This window comes from Carassius auratus, chromosome 1 (genome assembly GCF_003368295.1).
Source record: "Carassius auratus strain Wakin chromosome 1, ASM336829v1, whole genome shotgun sequence".
Classification (NCBI taxonomy): domain Eukaryota; kingdom Metazoa; phylum Chordata; class Actinopteri; order Cypriniformes; family Cyprinidae; genus Carassius; species Carassius auratus.
In genome coordinates, this window is record NC_039243.1 from 19,509,966 (window position 1) to 19,531,130 (window position 21,165).

Here is a 21,165-nt window from a genome sequence, read left to right on the forward strand (position 1 = left end):
GAACCACAAGCAGTTCTGTCTTGGCAAGGTTGAGCTGAAGGTGATGGTCCTTCATCCACCAAGAAATGTCTGTTAGACAAGCTGAGATGTGAGCAGCTATCGTCGGATCATCAGGATGGAATGAGAGATAGAATTGAGTGTCATCAGCATAGGAGTGGTATGAAAGGCCATGTTTCTGAATGACAGAACCTATGATGCCATGTAGACAGAGAAGAGAAGAGAAGTGGACTAAGAAGAGAAGTGGACTAAGAACAGAGCCCTGAGGCAGCCCCGTAGTTAGATGTTGCGTCTTGGACACATCACCTCTCCAAGATACCTTGAAGGACCTATCTGAAAGATAGAGTGTGGTTCCTAAGATGCTCTTTGCAGTTGATAGGAGGATCTGGTGGTTAACTGTGTCAAAAGCAGTGGAGAGATCCAGCAAGATAAGTATTGAAGATTTGGAATCTGGTCTTGAATGCAATGGCCAATCACAGGTCTTCAAGAAATCAACAAATATGACTGTGATTAGTAACTGTACATTGCTCAATGCTACAAAAACAAATACGCACTGTAACCTTTAGCAAATCTGTTTCGCCAGTATCCTATTATTACAGTTTTGACTAAGGATGCTTTTGACTGTGTGATAAAATGGACGTGTGGCATAAGAGCATGAAAACGGTTTCAACTGACCTAATGTTAAGCCCCTCCCTTCGAATGCAGATGAGCCTATGGCAGTTGAGTATCATCTCTACAGAGACCGGAACTCTGACAACTTTAGGTTTCAGTGCAATAGAGAAACATTGGAAGATCCAAATCTCTCATCTGTTTGATGGTGTTTATGATACAAAAAAAAAGGAAAAATGGTGCGCCTGTGGTACTTTTAACACTGATTCCAGGTATCCTGAGAGTATGGGCAGAGGAATTTATTTTATACCATTTCCTAAATCCAAATAAGACAGAGCCAAATGTCCCTAAGCATTCAACTCCAAGCAATCCACCTCCTAGATGAAAACTTCATTTTCTGGTTTTCATACTCTCATTAAGTTACAATTTTCATCTACTCTAGCAGAACATTAATGCCATCTTGTGCTTAAGCAAGGTATCTCTTGATAAAACTAGCTAACAAAATAGATTGGAAAAACAACCACTTACAATATTACCATCCTTTAAGTATCTGAGCAGCATTGTATCAGAAGACTGCAATCTCCATGACGAAATTAAAAATCGGATAAAGCAAGCCTCTGTAGCATTTGGCAGACTTTCGACATAAGGTCTTTCAGAATAAGCACTTTCAATTGCTTACTAAAGTTACTTATCTATCTACCTATTACCTATCTATAAAGCTGTTTGCATTAGTACTCTTCTTTACAGCTGTGAAACCTGGGTTATATATAGACGCCACCTAAGATTGCTGGAGCGTTTCCATTAATGGTGTTTGCAGCTAATTTTGGGTATTACATGCTATGACCGTGTACCCAATTTTGAAGTGCTTGCCAGGACAAACTGTTAGAGCATGGAAACCGCAATGAGCATAAGTTACGCTAGCTTGGGCATGTTATTAGGCTACCTCAAGATTGTTTGCCACATCTAATCCTTTATGGTCAGCTCCATCAGGGCCGCAGTTCCTCAAGGGGTCCAAAAATAAAGTTATAAAGACCAAATTAAAACATTGTTAAGGAAGTGCCATATTAATCTCTTATGCCTGGAAGAATTAGCAGCAAATCGCACCATAGGCAGCTCTGTCATGCAGGAATAATGCAGCTGGAATCAGAGAGAAATAAAGGGAAACAACAAAAAAGACTAAGGAGACACACAGCGATGACTGCCCCAACATATTCTGACTGTATTTGCCCATCCTGTAATAAAATTTGTGGATCAAGGATAGGGCTCTAAAGTCATCAAAGGATACACTGCAAATGAAGAAGAAGGTGATCATCGGATACGATGGACTACCAGAAGAATGTACTAGCCCTAATAGCTAACTGTCATGTAGCTAGGTCAAAAACACAGAAACGAAGGTCTACATTTCAGTGTCTCTCCATATTAAACTAGTTAAATGTAAATTAATTTAATCTTACATTGTGGTACATGGAACTATGATCGTGACGACCATAACATGGGGCTTCCTCCACCTACATTATGATCTGTAAACCCTCAAATAAAACTTGTTACACACCATATATATATATATATATATATATATATATATATATATATATATATATATATATATATATATATATAAATCTTTTACATATCCCTCCATGGCATATTTACAGTAAGTCCCACTTGAATGTTGGTCCTTCTTTGTCATTGTAAGACAGTTAGCAACTCTGTTTGTTTGTCCTAGTGATCAACAGTAAAGGGAGCGGCGCTTACCGATAGGTCGATTGCGCTACTTGCGTGAGAGTTGGCAGCCCTGCTTAAATAGCTTTATGGTCAATAAAAACAAATTTATATATATATATATATATATATATATATATATATATATATATATATATATAATTTATTTATTTATATATAATTTAATCAATTGGGGATGGGTGATATGGCCTTTATATGTTTCTGTATGTTCTAACAAAGACTATAGAATACCCAAGACGTGTCACTTGTATAGTTTCAAATGGTGACGGAAAACACGTGAATTGGAGTGAAGAAGAGACTTTTTCTAACCTTTTCTCCGAAAACCCCATCTAGGTAAAACTTAACCTACTACAGGCAGCAATACATAACATGAGGATTAGCAACGTTAAATTAAATTAAATTAATGCATTTAGCAGATGCTTTTATCCAAAGCAACTTACAGTGCATTCAAGCTAATAATTTTTACCTAACATGTGGTAACCTAACAACGTTAGATTTGTTATATGCTTCACATCGGGTGATTTTAGGTCAAGGTTTTGACTGTCAGTCAATAATGCCCACTTCCGGTGGGGAATAGTAAAATGGCCGCTCAAATACTTACAGAGGGTTCACCACCTAATGACAGTTTAGAACGCAGTGGCAATCTAGACATTATATAGATCAGTGTTCCCAACCCGGGGGTCATGAGAGGTGGCCAAGGGTTACAAAAAGGAATGTGGTATGCACAGTCCTCTGGAGGGTCGGGACAAAATCACATTTCGAGGGCAGTTGGGGCCCCCCTCGGTAGAAATCAAAGTTTGAGAATAAACCAAGGTGAAATTTTCAACATTTTGAATTCCCATTCAAACATTTTTAATTATTTGATTACTGTTAATTTGAAAAACTCAAGATAATACTGTCCAACATTAAGCAAAAGGTTTGTTTAACTAGAAGCAGTGGTGCGCAGACTGTATAACATCAAAGTATCACAAGATCTAAAGAGAGCTGACATCTCCATATGTTTTTGGATCACTCTCGCGTTTCTTTGATGTCATACATGATCGGTGTGCGCTGCACCACTTCAAGTTGAACACACAGTTACTAACACTGGCCCTGTCCCAAATCACACCCTAAACCCTCGCAGTCTTCTTCTGAGTTCATACTTTCGTGACATAATGCCGCTTTGACTGTCGGGTAGAAGACCGCATCAAGGGTGCATAGCGGCTGATCACGAGCACCCTTCTGGAAGCTTTTAATTTCATCTTCACTCTGTCTAGTGCCTAATAAAGCAATGTTTATAAGTGCAGAGCTGCTTTGTTTACAGCAGTTACCGGGGAAACCACTCCACCTGTCAGCAAGTGGACCAGTGAAATCAATGAAATTTTATGCACCATTGTAAATTATAACCGGTTGATGGAAAATAAGCTAATGTGCATTCTAAAAATCTAAACAACTTGGATAATAAAGAACAGAATTATTAACCTGAGCAGATAAAATCCCTATAATCATTCATCATTTTGACTCAAATCTCTTTTCTTAATTATAGTTTTAAATCAGCTACAGTGTGTCGGTTATTTTGCACATTTCTGCAAATGCAATAAGTCATTGAGCTGCGCATAATATGCATATTTTGAAGTCTAAAATAAGACTTTGCACAACTTACACCTTATTTAGTTAAATATATAAAACTAGACACACTCATAACAGATGAGCAAAATATAGATTGAGTAGATTGAGCTTTGGGATCCATTCAAGACAGCAGACGGATCCTCCACAGCACACCTCATGCATGTCCACAACCACTCTAAACATCCTTCCTGACAATATACAACACTCAGCTCACAGTAAACGATTTCTAAACGGACAGGACTGCCCACACATTAAACCAAACCATAAACTATTTTCCAGCCAAGGCCAGCCAAGATGTCAACATTTGAGTTACAACCGATGGGATTTTTAGACAAGGTTTCTACAACGTTTTCAAGTTTCTTGTAAAGCCACTAAAGCTAAAGTATCTTTTGAAACACATCTTCTCATGTTTAATACAAATCATTTTCATGGCCAGTTTTAGAATAGAGAAACACCTGAGCAGCGTTTGATGATTCTTGCTTTGATAATGCAATGGCAATTTTAAGCCAGTGAATTTTAGCTTCAAATAATGTCAGCAAAAAATCTCTAAACGTTGTTCATTTAAGAATTAAAGTGACTGATGGTCAAACAGACCAACTTTAAAAATCAAAGGCATCAACTCATCACAAATGCATCACATTTATTTAAAAAAAAGTCACATTTATTTTAAATAAAACTGACCTTTACTGCATTTTGCGGAATCATTTTGTAGGAAAGAAAAAGAACAAGATCTCTCGTTTCTCTTATACTGCAATGAAATTAAATAGAAATTGATAAATGCTGCTTTTCAGCTTTTCTAAAGGCAAAAGACCCCAGTAACCTCAAATCCTTCTCAAAAATGTCTCAGACTGCACTCAGAATTGTCAATATACCAGTCTGAAATCTAAAGACATCAGGATGAACTTGAATATATCTCATCAGATGATCTCAGCATATTGATTGTATTGCTCTATACTCTTTACTGTATGGTAACTAGTGATTCATGTAGGTCTGTTTTCGTTAATTTTAAAACATAAACACATAAAAACATTAAAAACATAACTGAGAGCACCACTATCAGAGTTGCTATTATTAACAAAGTATATCTGTTAAAAATTGGATTCGGTAATTGAAATTAGGCTGAAATCAAATAAAATGTTAAAATTAGGTACAGTAAAATAATTAAATTTAACATAAATTTTCTGAAATGAAAATTTAAAATGTTGCCTTGGCAGCTAACTGAAATAAATTAATTTAAGTTGAAGTACAAAAAAAATGACTAAAACTAAATTTAAAAATAAAAGCAAATTCTGAATAAAAATAAATGTTTTAATCATAAAATAAAAAATTTAATAATTCCTAAATAACACTGACAATAATGATCTTAAGCAAAGCAATTTAAGAAAAACATTATTTTTGTCTTTCACTCATTATGTCTTATGAACACATGTATTATTGTTTCCCAAAATAGTCCGATGAGCTCCATCTGTGTCCAACATGTCCTCCTCTTGTCATATAACACGAGCATTGCTGTCGGATCATTAGCGTTCATGATAATTGTCTCCTAAAGGCACATCTAATCAGCTCGTTTAGTGCAGAAACTCTTGTGTCATTGCAAAGAGACTGTGTGCTTTCACCATTGCTTGTGTGATTAAAATAGCATGTCCCCATTATTGTAAAGTGTGAACTGGTCTCTCTAACGGCAGCTCAGCTCTGAGGAGGTAGCACTCTTTCATGCTACCATGTTCACATGTTTAGCCTGTCAAGGTCTAATGGCTGTCATTGACCTACAAAGAATCAAAGTTATTGCGTTTCCAGAGCTTTCAGCTAAATGAATCCATTTCATTAATTAACCAACTAGTGAAGAAAAACTTTGGAGCTGGTATGAACGGAACCGAATCAGAATGAAGATTTTGGTGCTACATTTATTTGTATCTTTTGCTGTAGTGTGTCAGTAGAAAATATCAGTTTACATTTCCAAACATTAATTTTGCCATTCATTTTAATAAAAATCTAGTGAGATTTTTGAATGTACAAGCAGTCTGAAAACAACTGGTGCTCCACATGGAGATCTGATCTCATCATCATCGAATGATCTGTGATTACATGAAGAAACAGATGAAACTGAGACAAACTAAATTCAGAACTGACAAAGTGATTGACAAAGATTTACATTATGTGTGGTTAATTAAACAATGACCCAGATCATGAAATACATTTATTATCCTTAGAGTTAAGGAAGCACAACCTGGGAAATAGGAGCATAAGTAATTAAAGGTAGTATAATTAAATTAAGTATATTTAAATGAGCATAATTAAAGTGTTAAGGCCTAGATGTATTTAAAATAATAATATTTATTATTTTAAATATTTGTAATGTTCTTTATTGTTATCCATAGTTTTTAGTGGCTCTTTTTTAAGTATCAGTTCAGGCACCATTTAGGCAGTATACCTTTTAAAAGTGTCGCTATTGCAAAGGAATCATAAAAAAAAAAAAAAAAAAATCGATTCCCAACCATAGTTATTATGCAGTTCGGATAATAATTGCTATGCAGTTGCTAGGGCATTCTGTGTGGTTACCAGAGTGCTGTTATGCAGCATGTTCTGAGGAGTTTATAATCATCGCCATACAGTTGCTAGGGCATTCTCTGAGTAGTAACATAATTTTTGCGAATACAGTTTTATTTTAAAATACATTATTAAACAAATATAAATGGTGAGCAAATGATATGGTCTCATCACACATTATTAAGCAAGGTCTCTACTTGGTGTTCATCTTTTTCTCCATGTGATGGTGCAGAGAGTTCAGTTTGAAAACAGAAACACACAGACTGCAAGATACATTACCAAGAGTCAAGCAATCAGACATTCAACAGTCATAAATACTGACGTTAACACACAGGTAAAATGTGTATTGGACGCCTAGTACAGTAGATGCAAATGGGATAAATAATGTTTTGTGTTTTGATTAAAGTAAAAGTTGGCCAGCAACATATCACATTGTTTATTACTTTTCAGACCGATTCACAAATCAACAGATACGAGGAGTATTCAATAAAGCCTGTGTGCATTAATGTTTACTCTATAGAGAATTTCAAAACAATAAACAGAACAAAAAACAGTAAACTTGTTATTACTTACACTACTGTCTGTTCATCAAGAAACACTGAGTAATCCATTTGCACACTATTTTTTTTCTATGCACTTTACTGTCCATTGCAATAGTGTAAATGATGTTCGTATGATCATAGTTCTGCCTATAGTGTACATACACTTTTACATAATCCATCTGTAAAGTATTTTCATAGTACACCTATCTGTATATCATGCTGATAATATTTAAATCTGTAAATTATGTCCATAATACTTTTCTGTATAGTTATTGTACATATTATAGACCTTGTATATTACTGCTTATTGCACTTCTGGTTAGATGATAACTGCATTTCTTTGCCTTGTGCCTTACCAACGATATCTCACGGCCAAGTCGTACGTATTTTACGAGGTGGCTTATTCGTACGAATTTGTACGACCTCACTCGTACGATTTTATACGATTTGTCTAAATCCCAGTGACGGTTAGGTTTAGGGGCGGGGTTAGGTGTAGGTCATTCGTACAAATTCATACGAATTGTGCAACTCGTAAAATACGTACAATTTGGCAACAATCGTATGAATTTGTACGAGTGTGGTCGTACGAATTCGTACAAAAATGTAGGAATTGCCGTGAGATCGGGTTGGCCTTACATGTGCAGTGACAATAAAGTTGAATCTAATCTAATCTAATTTGCTCTATAGAGAAAATGAACAAATATCATGCTATTTTTCTGACTTTGAAACATATCCTACTGCCACATAAAAATCCAGAAATTAGTGAGTGTGATCTAGAAATTTTTATGTATATTTTTTTGTCCCATCCATTACTCTTTCGAGCATGAATCCCACATAAATATGCGGATGTCATTTTCAGATATTTGCAGCGTTTACATGACAGAAAAACAGGACCTGATACAAGGACTATCAGGACCACTATTGTAAAAAATAAACTGACATTTAGCATACAGTTTGTATTTGGTGGTATGGTTGTTTTATCGGCAAAAATATCCCTGCCCTTCCATGCAGCCTGTCAGGAATGAGCAGAGAGAGCAGCAATAACTGCCATAGGGTAAACAGAACAGAACAAATCCAATATATTTACTGTTCTTAATTATATTTAAATGTAACAACATTATTTAAGATAAAAGAAGTCTGATTCAACAAGGAATATCAGAAAGCCAAGTCCTGACTATAACGAAAGGACGAGTTGGGGATGGAGGGGGGTAATTCCTGTGGCTGCTCGATCCCCCACCATGGGATCGGTGCCTATGACTGACAATGTAAACTTGAATGCAATGTAATGCACCTTATGAAAATGTCCTTTTCCGATGTATTGTTCATCGTCTATAGCACAAATGTTATTAATTGTTGAGAGCCTACGTTATTACATTTATTTTTATCCATTTAGCAGACTTACAATAGAAGAACATAAGCAATTTGTTATAGAGCCAGTTATAGTATAATTCCTGGTTTATTATAAAGCTATAGGAAACAAGTTAGAGAAGAGGTAAAAGGAAGATTTCTGAGCATTTGTGAGGTAAACACCACTAATAACATTTCATTAAGGTGTTGAGGAACATACACAAGCAAAAGTCTGTAGCATAAGTTTGAGGGATCTTCTGCCATTCTCTACTACAAAGTCACTTATTCTCAGCTCAGATACAGAATCAGTTCAAGCCTGTGTTGAGACAACCCAAGGGTTCGACTAACCTATTTTTCTCTTTATTCTATTTGTGTTCAATGGCTGCTAGGGCCTGAAGCTGCGGCCAAAGGTGGATCTGAGATCACTACAACAACAACAGTAGCAAAACTATTCATGGCAATTTAAGATAAACCTCTAAAATAGGATTTGAAGGTTATGTGTTCTAATTTTAAAGTGTTTCAGTTCTGTCATTGTTTATACACTGACATGTTGTTTTTAATCCATATGGCTTTCTTTCTTCAGTGAAACACAAATGTAAAGTGGTAAAGCAGAATACATATCCAGGCTGGTCTTTTTCATACAGTGAAAGTGAATAGTGAGTAAAGAACTTATTTCTCCTTTTATTGATCATTTTGGAAATTGAATGATGGCATTTTCAGATTCTGCATACAGAAAATTAGTATACTGGACACAGAATACATACTGTATTGCCAAAATAGTACAAGTAATATGTTAGTATGCTACTGCAAATATAGCCAGAGGGTTTGCACACGTCCGCTGACAGTTGCTTTGGGGTTCTTTACAGTGTTTGAACACTCCGCTTTGCTGTCAATAACAAAACTCCAATCCAGGGAGGAATGATGCAATATGATGCAGGGAGGGATAGGCAATATCGGCACAGAAGTGCCGCTATTCTGCATAGCTTAGCTCCAACCCTAATCAAACAGACCTGAACAAGCTAATTAAGTTCTTCAGAATAGAGACCTGCTCTCCAGCGGGACCCAATGCAACAGGGTGCGGCGTGGCACAACTCTTGATAGATAAAAATAGAAATTATTTAAACAAAGTCAATCAATCAATCAATCAACCTTTATTTATACATATATATAAATAAATGATTCCGCAATATATATATATATATATATATATATATATATATATATATATATATATATATATATATATATATATATATATATGTATGTATGTATGTATGAATGTATGTATATATATATATATATATATATATATATATATATATATATATATATATATATATATATATATATATATATATATATGCTCACTGAGCCTGCATTTATTTGAAATATTTGTACTATTTAAAATAAAAAATGAAATCAAATTTATTCTTGTGATTTAAAGCTGAATTGTCGGCATTATAACTCCAGTCTTCAGTGTCACATCCTTCAGAAATCATCCTGATTTGCTGATTATCAATATTTAAAACAGACTAGTACATTTTTTCAGCATACTTTGATCAATAGAAGGATCCAAAGATTAGCAAATAAAATAAAAAGCTTTTGCAATATTATACACTATTCCATTCAAATGCTTAGAGTAAGTATATTTATATACATTCCTAAAAAGTAATTATTAATAATAATAATAATAATCAGTGAAATTTCATTTTTGTCACATGAATCTCTTGGTTCTTCCAGATGCTGGCTTTTACAAGTGAGATCTTCCAGGAACCACTTTAATGTTAACAGAGCTTACAGTAACCCTTTTTTAAAATGTGAGTTCCTCCAGGAAACTTCAGAGCACTTTGAGGTCTCAGTGTAATGAAAGGGTGACTCCAGAACCTCAGAACTGGGAACAAAGTGCTTCAAGGATCCCATGAGTTCCTGCACGAACTGCAAAGACTATGGTTCCTCCAGGAACCATATTATGACAAAAAGAGCTTTGAGGCACTTAAAATACATTTTAAGGTTCCTGGAGTACTCAAAAGGATACCTGAGGCACCTTTAGTTTTTACAGTGTAGGTCCAAATAAAACATCAGGTCATGCGCAAACTATCTTGTCTCTTTGAGTTTATATTTTAATTTATTCACACCAGCTCTTGAAAACGTCTATGCGAACACACTTGACCGAGAAAGTGCGGGGGACGAATTTCCGTGTTATCAAAAGTGGGGGGGACACGTCCCCCGCGTCCTCCGCATAATCTATTCCCCTGATAACACGTGTTGGGTTAAGCAGTGTAGCCAATCACAGACATAGCTGTTGATTTCTGGAATGAAAAAGATGTGATTAAGTTAGAATCTACTCACTGCAGTGCTGAAATTGCGGCAGCCCATGCTTGCTTTTCTGTTAGAAATCACAGTGGTTTGTGAATGTTGCTGCTTAGCCTAAATAACACATATTTTATTGGGAGTGTTTATGCTGGGATGTTGTAGAGCTTAGGAGATGTTACAGAACCATTTTATGTAAATTTCTTTGAATGTACGGAAAAAAATATCTAGGCCTATAGGCTAGATAATTTGGTAACACTTTTAAAATAATGGTCCGTTGTTAATAAGTAACTACGCAGGAAGTAATAGGTAGTACTACATTAACACTTAACTTAATACTATTAACTAATATAGAAGCAAGATTAACTAAGCAGTAAGTAATAGCTCATTTAGGACATAGGTAGTTCCTTATTAGGTATTTGATAATTACTAAAGAAAAATATCATCATTGAGAACTACACAGTAAAATTACCAGTGTAAAAAATGCAGTGTTAAATGTTAATAACTCCCAAAAAGTTGAATTAACAATCTACAGTGTTGATGAGTACACCCTGTCTTTGTAGTTGCAGGGTGCAACATTATGTGATTTTATTTTTACACTAAAAGTGCAAAAAGACGCGCCAAATTGTCTTGACTCCACCCTCAACGACTGCCTTGTGGGGCAATCACGCCATTTTGTCTGTAAGCGACGGAGAAGGTAAGTCTGTTTCTGCGCTTTTCTTGTGTTAACATTATTTAAATAAAAAATACACATTTATCTCGAATACGTTTAGAAATAACTATTCTGCTGATGTTTCTTTTAGGATTAAGGATGCTCATTAATGTGAAGTTCAACCATGAACAAAAATTTGTTAAAGTTTCTGGCGCCGACCTGATTTTCTGGATGAAGGTAACGTTAACTTGTTAATTTACTTTAAAATGAATTTTTAGTTGTGTTTGTAGCTGCCATTGACTTTAAGAATTTTTAATTTTAAACTGAAACTCGTTTTGGTTTGTTCACAGCCTTTGTGGAATTCCCGCCTCCAAACGCGCCGAGACCAGGCTCTACGATTAGTCTTACACAGAAGTTGATGAGGATGTTTTCGAGGAGGTTATAAAGCAGCCAAATTTAGGCGTTTTTATTCTTCGATTCGAAAACTCGTCACACGGTAATTTATCTTTTTGTGTGTGTGTGTGTGTGTGTGACTGTAAATGCTATTGAGCTTTAAATAATGTTGTTTGAGCCCTTTCAGTATTAAAACAAATGGCCCTTTACACACGATTTGACCATATTTTTTTCTAAATATTAAAAATCTAAAAGATGCGCATCAAATTTGACACCTATATGAACAGTTTTAAAGTTGGTTTTATGAGTTTAAGTCGTTATCTTCAAATGCTATTTAAGTTAGAAATGTTGTGTGTAATTTCTGAGACTTCCCTAAATTGGCGAATATCAAACGACAAGTTACGTTTAAACCCGTTTTTATTGCTAAACCAATAAGTGTGAAACTCCTTTTGCTGAAAACGCGTTAATGCGACGGTTTACGCATTTATCGAGTCACACCCTGGCCGTTTCTCAATACCAAGAACGCAAAGTTCGGACTTGGCAAGATCGAAACGGGAGTGCAAACTCCTAAGAATGGGAGGACGCAAGGCCTGTAAAAGGAACAGCTGCGTACTTAACGTCACTCAGCTCGCCTTAGCTACTCCGGTTATCCTTACTGTATTTACAATAAGATGAAATATGATATCAAACACCACTGCTTCTTCGTTTTCATTTAAACAATAATAGCCACAAAAATGTAGTTCAGGTAAGGCAGATATATTTAGATTATCTTCACTCACTGTATGTATACTTATAACAAAATGAAATATAAAACACAACCACATATAAAATATAAAATACACACACAAATACAAAAAACGTTAATATGGGGTTCAGGCAATATTTGCATATATATATATATATATATATATATATATATATATATACACTCTGATTATCTTTACTGTATATGTATTAATGTATGACTACGCTGCCTCTTTTGGTTATGTCAGTTTTAATGAAAAAATAATAGCCATTAAATATGTATAAAAGTATAAGTATGAAATATAAGAGGCTTATATAATAGGAAATAAAGACAAAAGCAAACAATTCAGGCAAATGTATGCTACATCAGCGCTGTAATATAAAAGTTAATATAAACTAAAATTTGTGGTCCGCCAAAACGATATGACCAGGAACAAATAATAGATTTATGAAGATTGTCTGTTAGATACACCTAAAACAAATGATATTTCATGTTTAACTACTACAGACACATCCAAGCTAGTGGCAAATGTCAGAAGGACAAGCTGAGGTGAGACTGCACTCGGCGGTATATATGAGCACTGAGTGCCCGGTGATCACCTGGAGCTCACGTCTCCGAAATAGGCGAAGAAAATTTTTCAAATATGCACCATCTTTATAAATAAACTGCAGATTTGAGTTTTAAACAACTAGCCTACGTTCCCGCCTGAAAAACCCTTAAATGTACATTTCATGAAACAATAATAGTAATATTTTGAAAATCATGCTGGTTTTGTCCTCTGCCATTAACGCTCACTGGTTGTTGCAAAATGCATTGTGGGTCACCTGCTCCCTCAAGTTCACACAAGTCACATTTTGATGCATCCTTGATAAAAGGGGAAACATCCCAAGAACAATAACACATCCGGGGATTTGAACTGTACTTGGCTAGATGTGAACTTTGAATTAGAACAGTACTTGGGCAACAACTGATGACATTTCACAAGTCCACAAGAATGCAAGTACAGACAAGAATGCATATTGAGAAACGGCTCCTAATTCCACCATTAAAAAAATGCAGCCGATGTATTGAGGTGAGGACTTGTTAAACAGAATAAAAAATTGTCATAACCATGCAGGCGGGTTGCCTTATGTCATCAAATAATTTAAATAAAAACTTAAAATAGAGCTTATATAAAAACACTTTTCAGTCTTCCAATACTAACGTGTGAATTGTATAATGCCCTTTGTCCTCTGCATGTCCTTCGCACTTAATATTGTGTATGTAATTTTGTCATAACGGCGGCAAGACAGCAGGGCTATCACCTAAATTTTGCACAAGGTTTTGTGGTTGTTTTCAGAATCAGAAAGAGCTTTATTTTAACAGTCATTTGATTACAATTATTTTTCAATAGATTTGGCCCAGGTCCCTTCTGTGACAAGTGAAGAAAGCTCATTGCAGAATGCAAACTATGAATCTGATGACACCAGTCTTCTAAGTGATGGAAGTCCTTCAAGAAAGCAACAGAGGGTTGAAGACGAAGCCAGAATTGTGAGTCTGTGATTTTTGCATTGTATATTATTCTACAGTACAAATTTTAAACCTGACTATGAAAAACAAGAAATTTAACAGTGTGACTACTGACTACACAATCTCTGGCCCTTTTCACACCTGGCATCAACATGACTTGGATGATAGTCACAACTAGTAAGCCAAGACACATTGCTGTTTAAATCTTGTCAATTATATGTCTTTTGTGACTGCTTTTGATTTCATGGTGAATGTTTTGCTGCTTTAAAGAACACATCACTTGCAGGGTATTAAAGGGTTAGTTCACCCAAAAATGAAAATTCTGTCATAAATTACTCACCCCCGTGTTGTTCCTAACACGTAAGACTCTCATTCAGTTTTGGAACACAAATTTATATATTAGTAAGGAAATCTTTCCCTCTATTGACAACTGATGCAGCTGCAATGTTCAAGGCCTAGAAATATAGTAAAAACATCCTTGAAATAATTAATGTGTCTCCAGTGGTTCAACCTTAAATTTATGGTTATGGGAATGTGATTTTTATTTTTATTTTTTTGAGCTAAAAAAATGGCTTCATTCAACAATTTCTTCATCAATCTGTAAAAAGTCCACGTTGAAATGGTAAACTAACATCTATTTAAAAGAACCTAAAGCAGGACAGAACCTGAAGCACAGAAGAACCCCATCCTGGAAGCACACTGTTTACGGATTGATTTAGGAGTGAAGAAATTTAATAAAGTCATTTGTTTGTTTTTGCACACAAAATACATTCCTGTCACCTCATAAAATTAAGGTTGAACCACTGGAGTCACATGGATTATTTCAGAATGGTTCTTGAGAGGGATATGGTTTGTCAATGATTGTATTACGTAACACTTTGCAGTTGGTCCAAAAAATCCTGCAGACTAAACCTGGTGGAGACGCAATCATCAGGGAATACAACAAAACCAAAAGCTTGACTGACAGCACCAGGAGAAAGATGATCAAGATTCTTACTGCAGATATGACTGAAAAACACAGGTAATCTGATGCCGTCCCAAAAGATTCTCCCACAGAACACAAATGACAATTTTAGAAGATCTGGGCCCATATTCACAAAACATCTTAAGGCTTAATGTAGCTCATAACTCACCAATTTAGGAGAAAATCTTAAAAAGAATGGGTGTGTCAGTCCTAAATTTAGGACTCCTAAATTTTTGCTCTAAGAGTATTTCACAAAGCATTTTATCACTAAAACTAGCTCCTAAATCTGTGAAATCTTAGGAGCAGTGAAGAGGACTCCTAAGTCACTAAGACCAAGCCACAAACTATCCTAATATGGCTTTTGGCGGCAGTCTGCCTCAGAACGTAAACATTTTAGAAACATTTGAAGATAATGAGCTTTTAAAAAGGTATCGCCTTTGGTTTTGGAGGTTATCCCAATCCAATTTTTTCTTTGATTATATCCTTGTTTTCATTAACCTGCTGGGCAAGAAGTAACAGCTGTGCTTGTGTCCAGTTTGGTTTTCTTTTACATTTGCATGTATTACTATCAGCCATGATTATTCTACTCTGTTTATTAAAAGGCTGTTTATATGCATATTCACTAATTGTTTAAGAGGCCGTTAGCTGAACATATGACACTTGCATTTTAAAATCTTTATTTGAATGTGGCAATTAACATTTTTATTTTTAAATCTTTATTTGAATATGGCATCATATTGCGTTCTCTGACAGAGACTATCAGCCAATCACTGTGTGCATAGTTAGTAAGCATGCTGACATCATCCACAGCAACAAGGTCAACCTTACTCTGAGCTTAAGACTTCTCTGTATTCCTAATTAAAAGTTTGTCCTAATAGGTTTTAAGAGAAAACTATTAGCTAAAAACTTTTACTGCAGTTTAGGTGAACTCTTAGTGGTAAGATTAAATGTTTTGTGAATACGGGCCCTGATCTGTCAGCTTCTTAAAGGGTTATTTCACCCAAAAATTAAAATTCGGTCATTAGTTATTCACCCTCATGTCGTTCAAAACCCGTAAGACCTTTGTTCATCTTCGGAACACAAATTAAGATATTTTTGATTTAAATCCGAGAGCTTTCTGACCCTGCATAGAGAGCAATGCAACTTAAATTTTCCCAGACACTGAAACCTAGTAAGGACATTGTTAAAGCATAAATAAAGTCATTATTTTTGTTTTCTTTGTGCTCAAAAAGTATTTCATAGCTTCATAAAATTACGGTTAAACCACTGATGTTACATGGACCATTTTAACAATATCTTTACTACATTTCTGGGCCTTGACTGTGGTAGGACCCTTGCTGTCTATGCAGGGTCAGAAAGCTCTTGGAATTCATAAAAAATATCTTACTTTGTGTTTCGAAGATGAACAATGGTCTTACGGGTTTGGAATGGCATGAAGGTGAGTAATTAATGATAGAATTTTAATTTTTGGGTGAGCTAACCCTTGAGTAATCCAAGTCACATTTAGAGCAATAAAACAATAATCAATAATTCAAATTACTACATTTGATCAATTAAAGTGAAAGTTTACACCAAATGAAAGTGAATTTACTCATCCTTATTGAGCTGTCAAAATGGCTGAAAAACTAAATTAAAAAATTTTACTTAAATATTATCAATATTCTAATTATATTAGAATTTAAAAGGCATAATTTCAGTTATGGGAAAAAAAGCTTTTGGCTTCTCTCCTGAGGCCACAAGAGGGCGCATCGAGCAAAATATTATGCATATCATTTCTTCAAAGCATAATAAAATAAAAGGACTATCTTTGAAAAAATTGCATAATGTTTAAAATAATGTTTATAAACCATATATAATGAATAAACTTGCTTAAACAATTAGAAACAAAACAGCATCATGCATGTATGTATAGTTTAATACAAAGGACCAAAAACCAATCAAAAAGAATACTTTCTTCATGTAAAAACTTGATATGCAGTGGGGTGGGGAAAACTGCTATATAGTCTTGAGACATGTTTTTTAAAAGTTGAACTTGCATATATTTGACATAGCTTTACATGCGGCTATCTTGTGTGAGAGGCGAGTGCAACATTGATATATGTCCCTCTAGAAAATGCGATAAATGTTTTGTGTGAACGGCTTCAGTTTTGACATACACAACATCTTCCCAGCATCGATTGTTCTCTTTTTCCGCAATATTTTGAATGAACAACGTAGCAGCACCGCATCTAGTGGGTTCAACTGGATAGGCTAACAAAAGCATTAAAATGCAATGACACTTCGTCGTCGCATCGCGTGCGCCACTGATAATGCTGCCTGACGCACACCTAAAATTCAAATGCAGATTTTTTAAATTTGATAAGTAAAAAAAAAAAAAAAAAAACAGCCCTACATCCTTATATTCATGCCAAGATGTAGGTGTTTTTTTTTTTTTTTTTATAGAAAAACAATAAAGAATATTTTTAGCAGATACTGTGGTCCTTGGAGGTTTAGATAATGCAAGTCAATGCTTAGCATTCCTTTGAGAGTCAAAAAAATCATATCAGGTTACACTAAATTAATACCCATGGCTCATGATGATACACTGAGGTCTTATGAAGTTAAAAAAATCAGTCTGTGTAAGAAACTGAACATTAACTAGGGCGGCTTGATTATGGCAAAAATCATCACAATTATTTTGGCCAATAGTGTAATCTCAATATTATTTAACACGATTATGAGTGGGCCAGTTGACCAAAACTTTATATGACTGATTTATTTAAAGATTTCTCAATTCTCAATACCACAGCAGAATACTAGGGTAACTAATTAATAGACATACTTAAATGTCATTGTTTTATTTTGACAGCACATCTCCACCCAGAAATATTAGGGAAATGTATGCCCAAGGAATCGTTGCCCTGTTTCCATATCTTCGTGATCCCTACACAAAGAATGGATATGTAAGTGCAAATAATTTTTGTTAAAATCTAGTTATGGGGTAGTTGGTCACCTTTGTATTTATTAAGATGTGTTTGTTTTTAAAGGAACATTATTATGACCCTCAAAGTGGACAAGGTTACTTGACTTGGAAAATAAAGAACATTCAGAGGAACAGTGCATCATCAGAGAACTGTAGACGTTCCTCACAGTCTTTCAGTGGTGGCCCAACTTCGGAAAGAGAGGCTGCATCCAGCACAGATGTTATCCTCACTGAAGAACAGTGTAGAGAAGCAGTTTCTCTAATGAAACACACCTCAGAAGTGGACACCATCAAGATCAAAATGAAGGAGACATTTCAGTACCGTCGCAAGATGATTCAAGACCCGAACAGAAGCACTGATGTGTTGACGGAATTTCCACGCTTCTTGGATGTTCAAGGCCTGGTGAGAGAACATGTCTATGTGGTGATAAGAGAATTTCTTTAACCCGGTCAATGGGTTGGGGTAAAACAAATATTATAGATATAATGCAAGTTCAGCTCAATTGACAACATTTGTGGAATTTAGTTCATTACCATTTACAAAGAAATATAAAACTACAATGTATGTGCATAGTCACACATTTTTGAGCTTTATGAATTCTTGTGTTAAAACACGTTATTTGAGCTGTAAAGTTGTTTGAAACATTTTTATTGTGTTTGTATTAATGAATGTTTATGATGTTTTTGCAGATTGAACAGGATTTTGTTTTGCTCTTTGGTGAAAAGACGACTTCTAAGCTTTTAGAAAGGTGGCCAATTACATTCATGCACAAAGTTATTCAGCAAAGCAAAAGTCTTAACTCCTCCCAAGCTCTTCAGGACTTGATTGACTGTGCCGAAATGACTGTGAAGGAGAATGAAATGGGGGATGCAGGTTAGACTGTCAGAGTTCAGTATAAGATTGTTTAGACTTCTCCATGTATTTTTTTTTCTGATGTCATTTATTTGATTTTTTCAGGATGGAACAGTGACATTGCTTCTATTCTTCTTTTACTTCATTTGATCCCACCTTCACCACAAGGCAGAAAGAGACCTGGAAAGATGTCCGCATCTCAAGCAGAAAAACACCTCGTCATCTTCAAAAAGGTAAATTTGATCTTTACTGTCATTTCCTGTAGTCTGCCGAAAATCAGTGTCTGTTGGGCTAATTGTATTGTGAAAAATTAATGTAGAGAGAGTCAATTGGAGAGCTGATTTAATTATTATTATTATTATTTATTTTTTTATCTTTAGGCCGGTACTAACATACAAGAGCACCTGGACTCAATTGAAGAAAGCACACAGCCATACCTGCTTGCCATGGGTCCAAAGAAGAACAGCATTCATGTATACTACATCATTCTCGACAAGAAAGACATACCGTGCAAATCAGTGAGTGGTCTCAGTGCCTTTGATGAACTTTTCAAAGCGCACTTTGTGTTTGGTGCATCTTACAGCAAAGTCCTGCACAACATGTACACCTTTGTACAAACAACAGTTTTTCAGATTGACATTGGCAAAGTCAAAGAGTGCCCAAGAGTTGCTGAACTCAGAGCTAGATTCCTGCGTTAGATTTGATTGCTGGGAAAAATGATTTGTTTTGTTTGTTTTTGTTGTCTGAAAAACACAAATGTTCTTGTTCGACATCTAAAGTTAATTCATGGGCTCTTGCCTGGCAAATCACTTCGACTAAAATGTGGTGAAGCAGGTTGCTGTTTAGAATTTGCAACTTTTTCAGGTTTTCGCAAACACTTAAAAAGAGTTCATGAAGCAGGTGAAGTTTTGTTATGTGTAGAGGATGATGCTGTTGTTCATAATGCAGTTGGGCTACCAGGTAATACTGATGTGGCTACATGTTCAAAGGACAGTTCTTTGCCAGTTCCCAGCAAAAACACTACCGATTTGTGTGCATCAGCAATAGCACAATTGCAAGCTGCAGGTGTTAGTCAGACTACTGTTGATACTTTTGTTATGTCTATGGAGGAAGTAGTTCAAGACATCCAGGATCAAGTAAAAGAGACCGCTATAAAATGCTTATTTTCAGAAAACACGGACATTAAAAGTTCAATTGAGCAGTCATTTCATGAAATTGAAAACCCTTTCACCATGCTTAATTCCATATCTAAACGAAAATCATATTTTACCAAAAAATGGGGAATTGTCCAGCCTGTGGAGAAAGTAATTGGGGTCAGATTTGACAACAGAAAAAACAGGACTACTGGAACTTATGAGCAAGTTGCAGTGACTGACAAGTTTGCCTATGTTCCAATACTCCAAACATTACAGAACATTTTAAAGCACCCAAACACCACATGCAGGTTCAAGTCAGGTTTACCTAATAAAAACGGTATTTACTCTGATATTGAAGATGGACTGTACATAAAAAGTCATCCCCTGTTTTCGACTGAAAAAAATGCACTTCAGATTCAATTGTATTATGATGTATTCGAAACTGCCAATCCTTTGGGCTCAAAAAAGGGAATTCACAAATTAGGCGGTATATATTTTACTTTGAGAAATTTCCCACCACAATTTAATTCATCTCTAACAAACATACATTTATGTGCACTTTTCCATGCCCAAGACATCAAAACATATGGATTTGATGCAATATTGGAACCTATTGTCAATGAAATAAAAGTCCTTGAAAACAAGGGTATACAAGGACCTGCTGGTTTTGTGCGTGGAAGCATTGTCCAAGTAACGGGAGATAATCTTGGTTTACATGGCCTTTTTGGATTTGTTGAATCTTTTAGAGCTCGGAATAACTGTAGGTTTTGTCTCACTGAAAGGGAAGATTATCAAACTGTGTTCTGTGAAGATGAGCCAAATGTAACTTTCCGCACCAAAGAAACACACTTACGACACTGTGAAGCTCTACAATCAGACCCAACACTACGTCATGTTTGTGGTGTGAAACGTACATGTTTGTTAAACACTCTGCAGTACTTTAATATATCAGACAACTTTTCTGTAGACATAATGCATGATATTTTAGAGGGAGTTGCTCAGTTTGAATTAAAACTTGTTTTAAAGTATGTTCAAGCTAATTTTGTCAGGTATTGGTAAGGAGGAACTCAGGTGCAGACAGGATTTACAACACAAACAGGTTTATTTACAAAAAGGGGAAAATAAAAACCCACGAGGGGGAAAACAAGGACTAGGGCAGATACAAAATAACTAAACAGGACCGATAAGGCAAGATAAACAAAGACTCAAAACTAGAGAACACTGACTACAAATAAACACTCACGGTAT

At 35.4% G+C, this 21,165-nt stretch overlaps 1 protein-coding gene across 1 annotated transcript; it reads left to right on the forward strand.

Annotated features, from left to right (window-relative positions):
* Window positions 1–12,321: 12,321 nt before the first annotated feature.
* LOC113106363 (uncharacterized) lies at window positions 12,322–19,717 on the forward strand. The gene is made up of 8 exons (XM_026268257.1): window positions 12,322–12,340; window positions 13,887–14,023; window positions 14,887–15,023; window positions 17,815–17,908; window positions 17,993–18,331; window positions 18,619–18,802; window positions 18,887–19,014; window positions 19,162–19,717. Exons 1-8 carry the CDS (start codon window positions 12,322–12,324, stop codon window positions 19,477–19,479), a joined length of 1,356 nt encoding a protein of 451 aa, XP_026124042.1. The 3' UTR covers window positions 19,480–19,717.
* The last annotated feature ends 1,448 nt before the right edge of the window (window positions 19,718–21,165 follow it).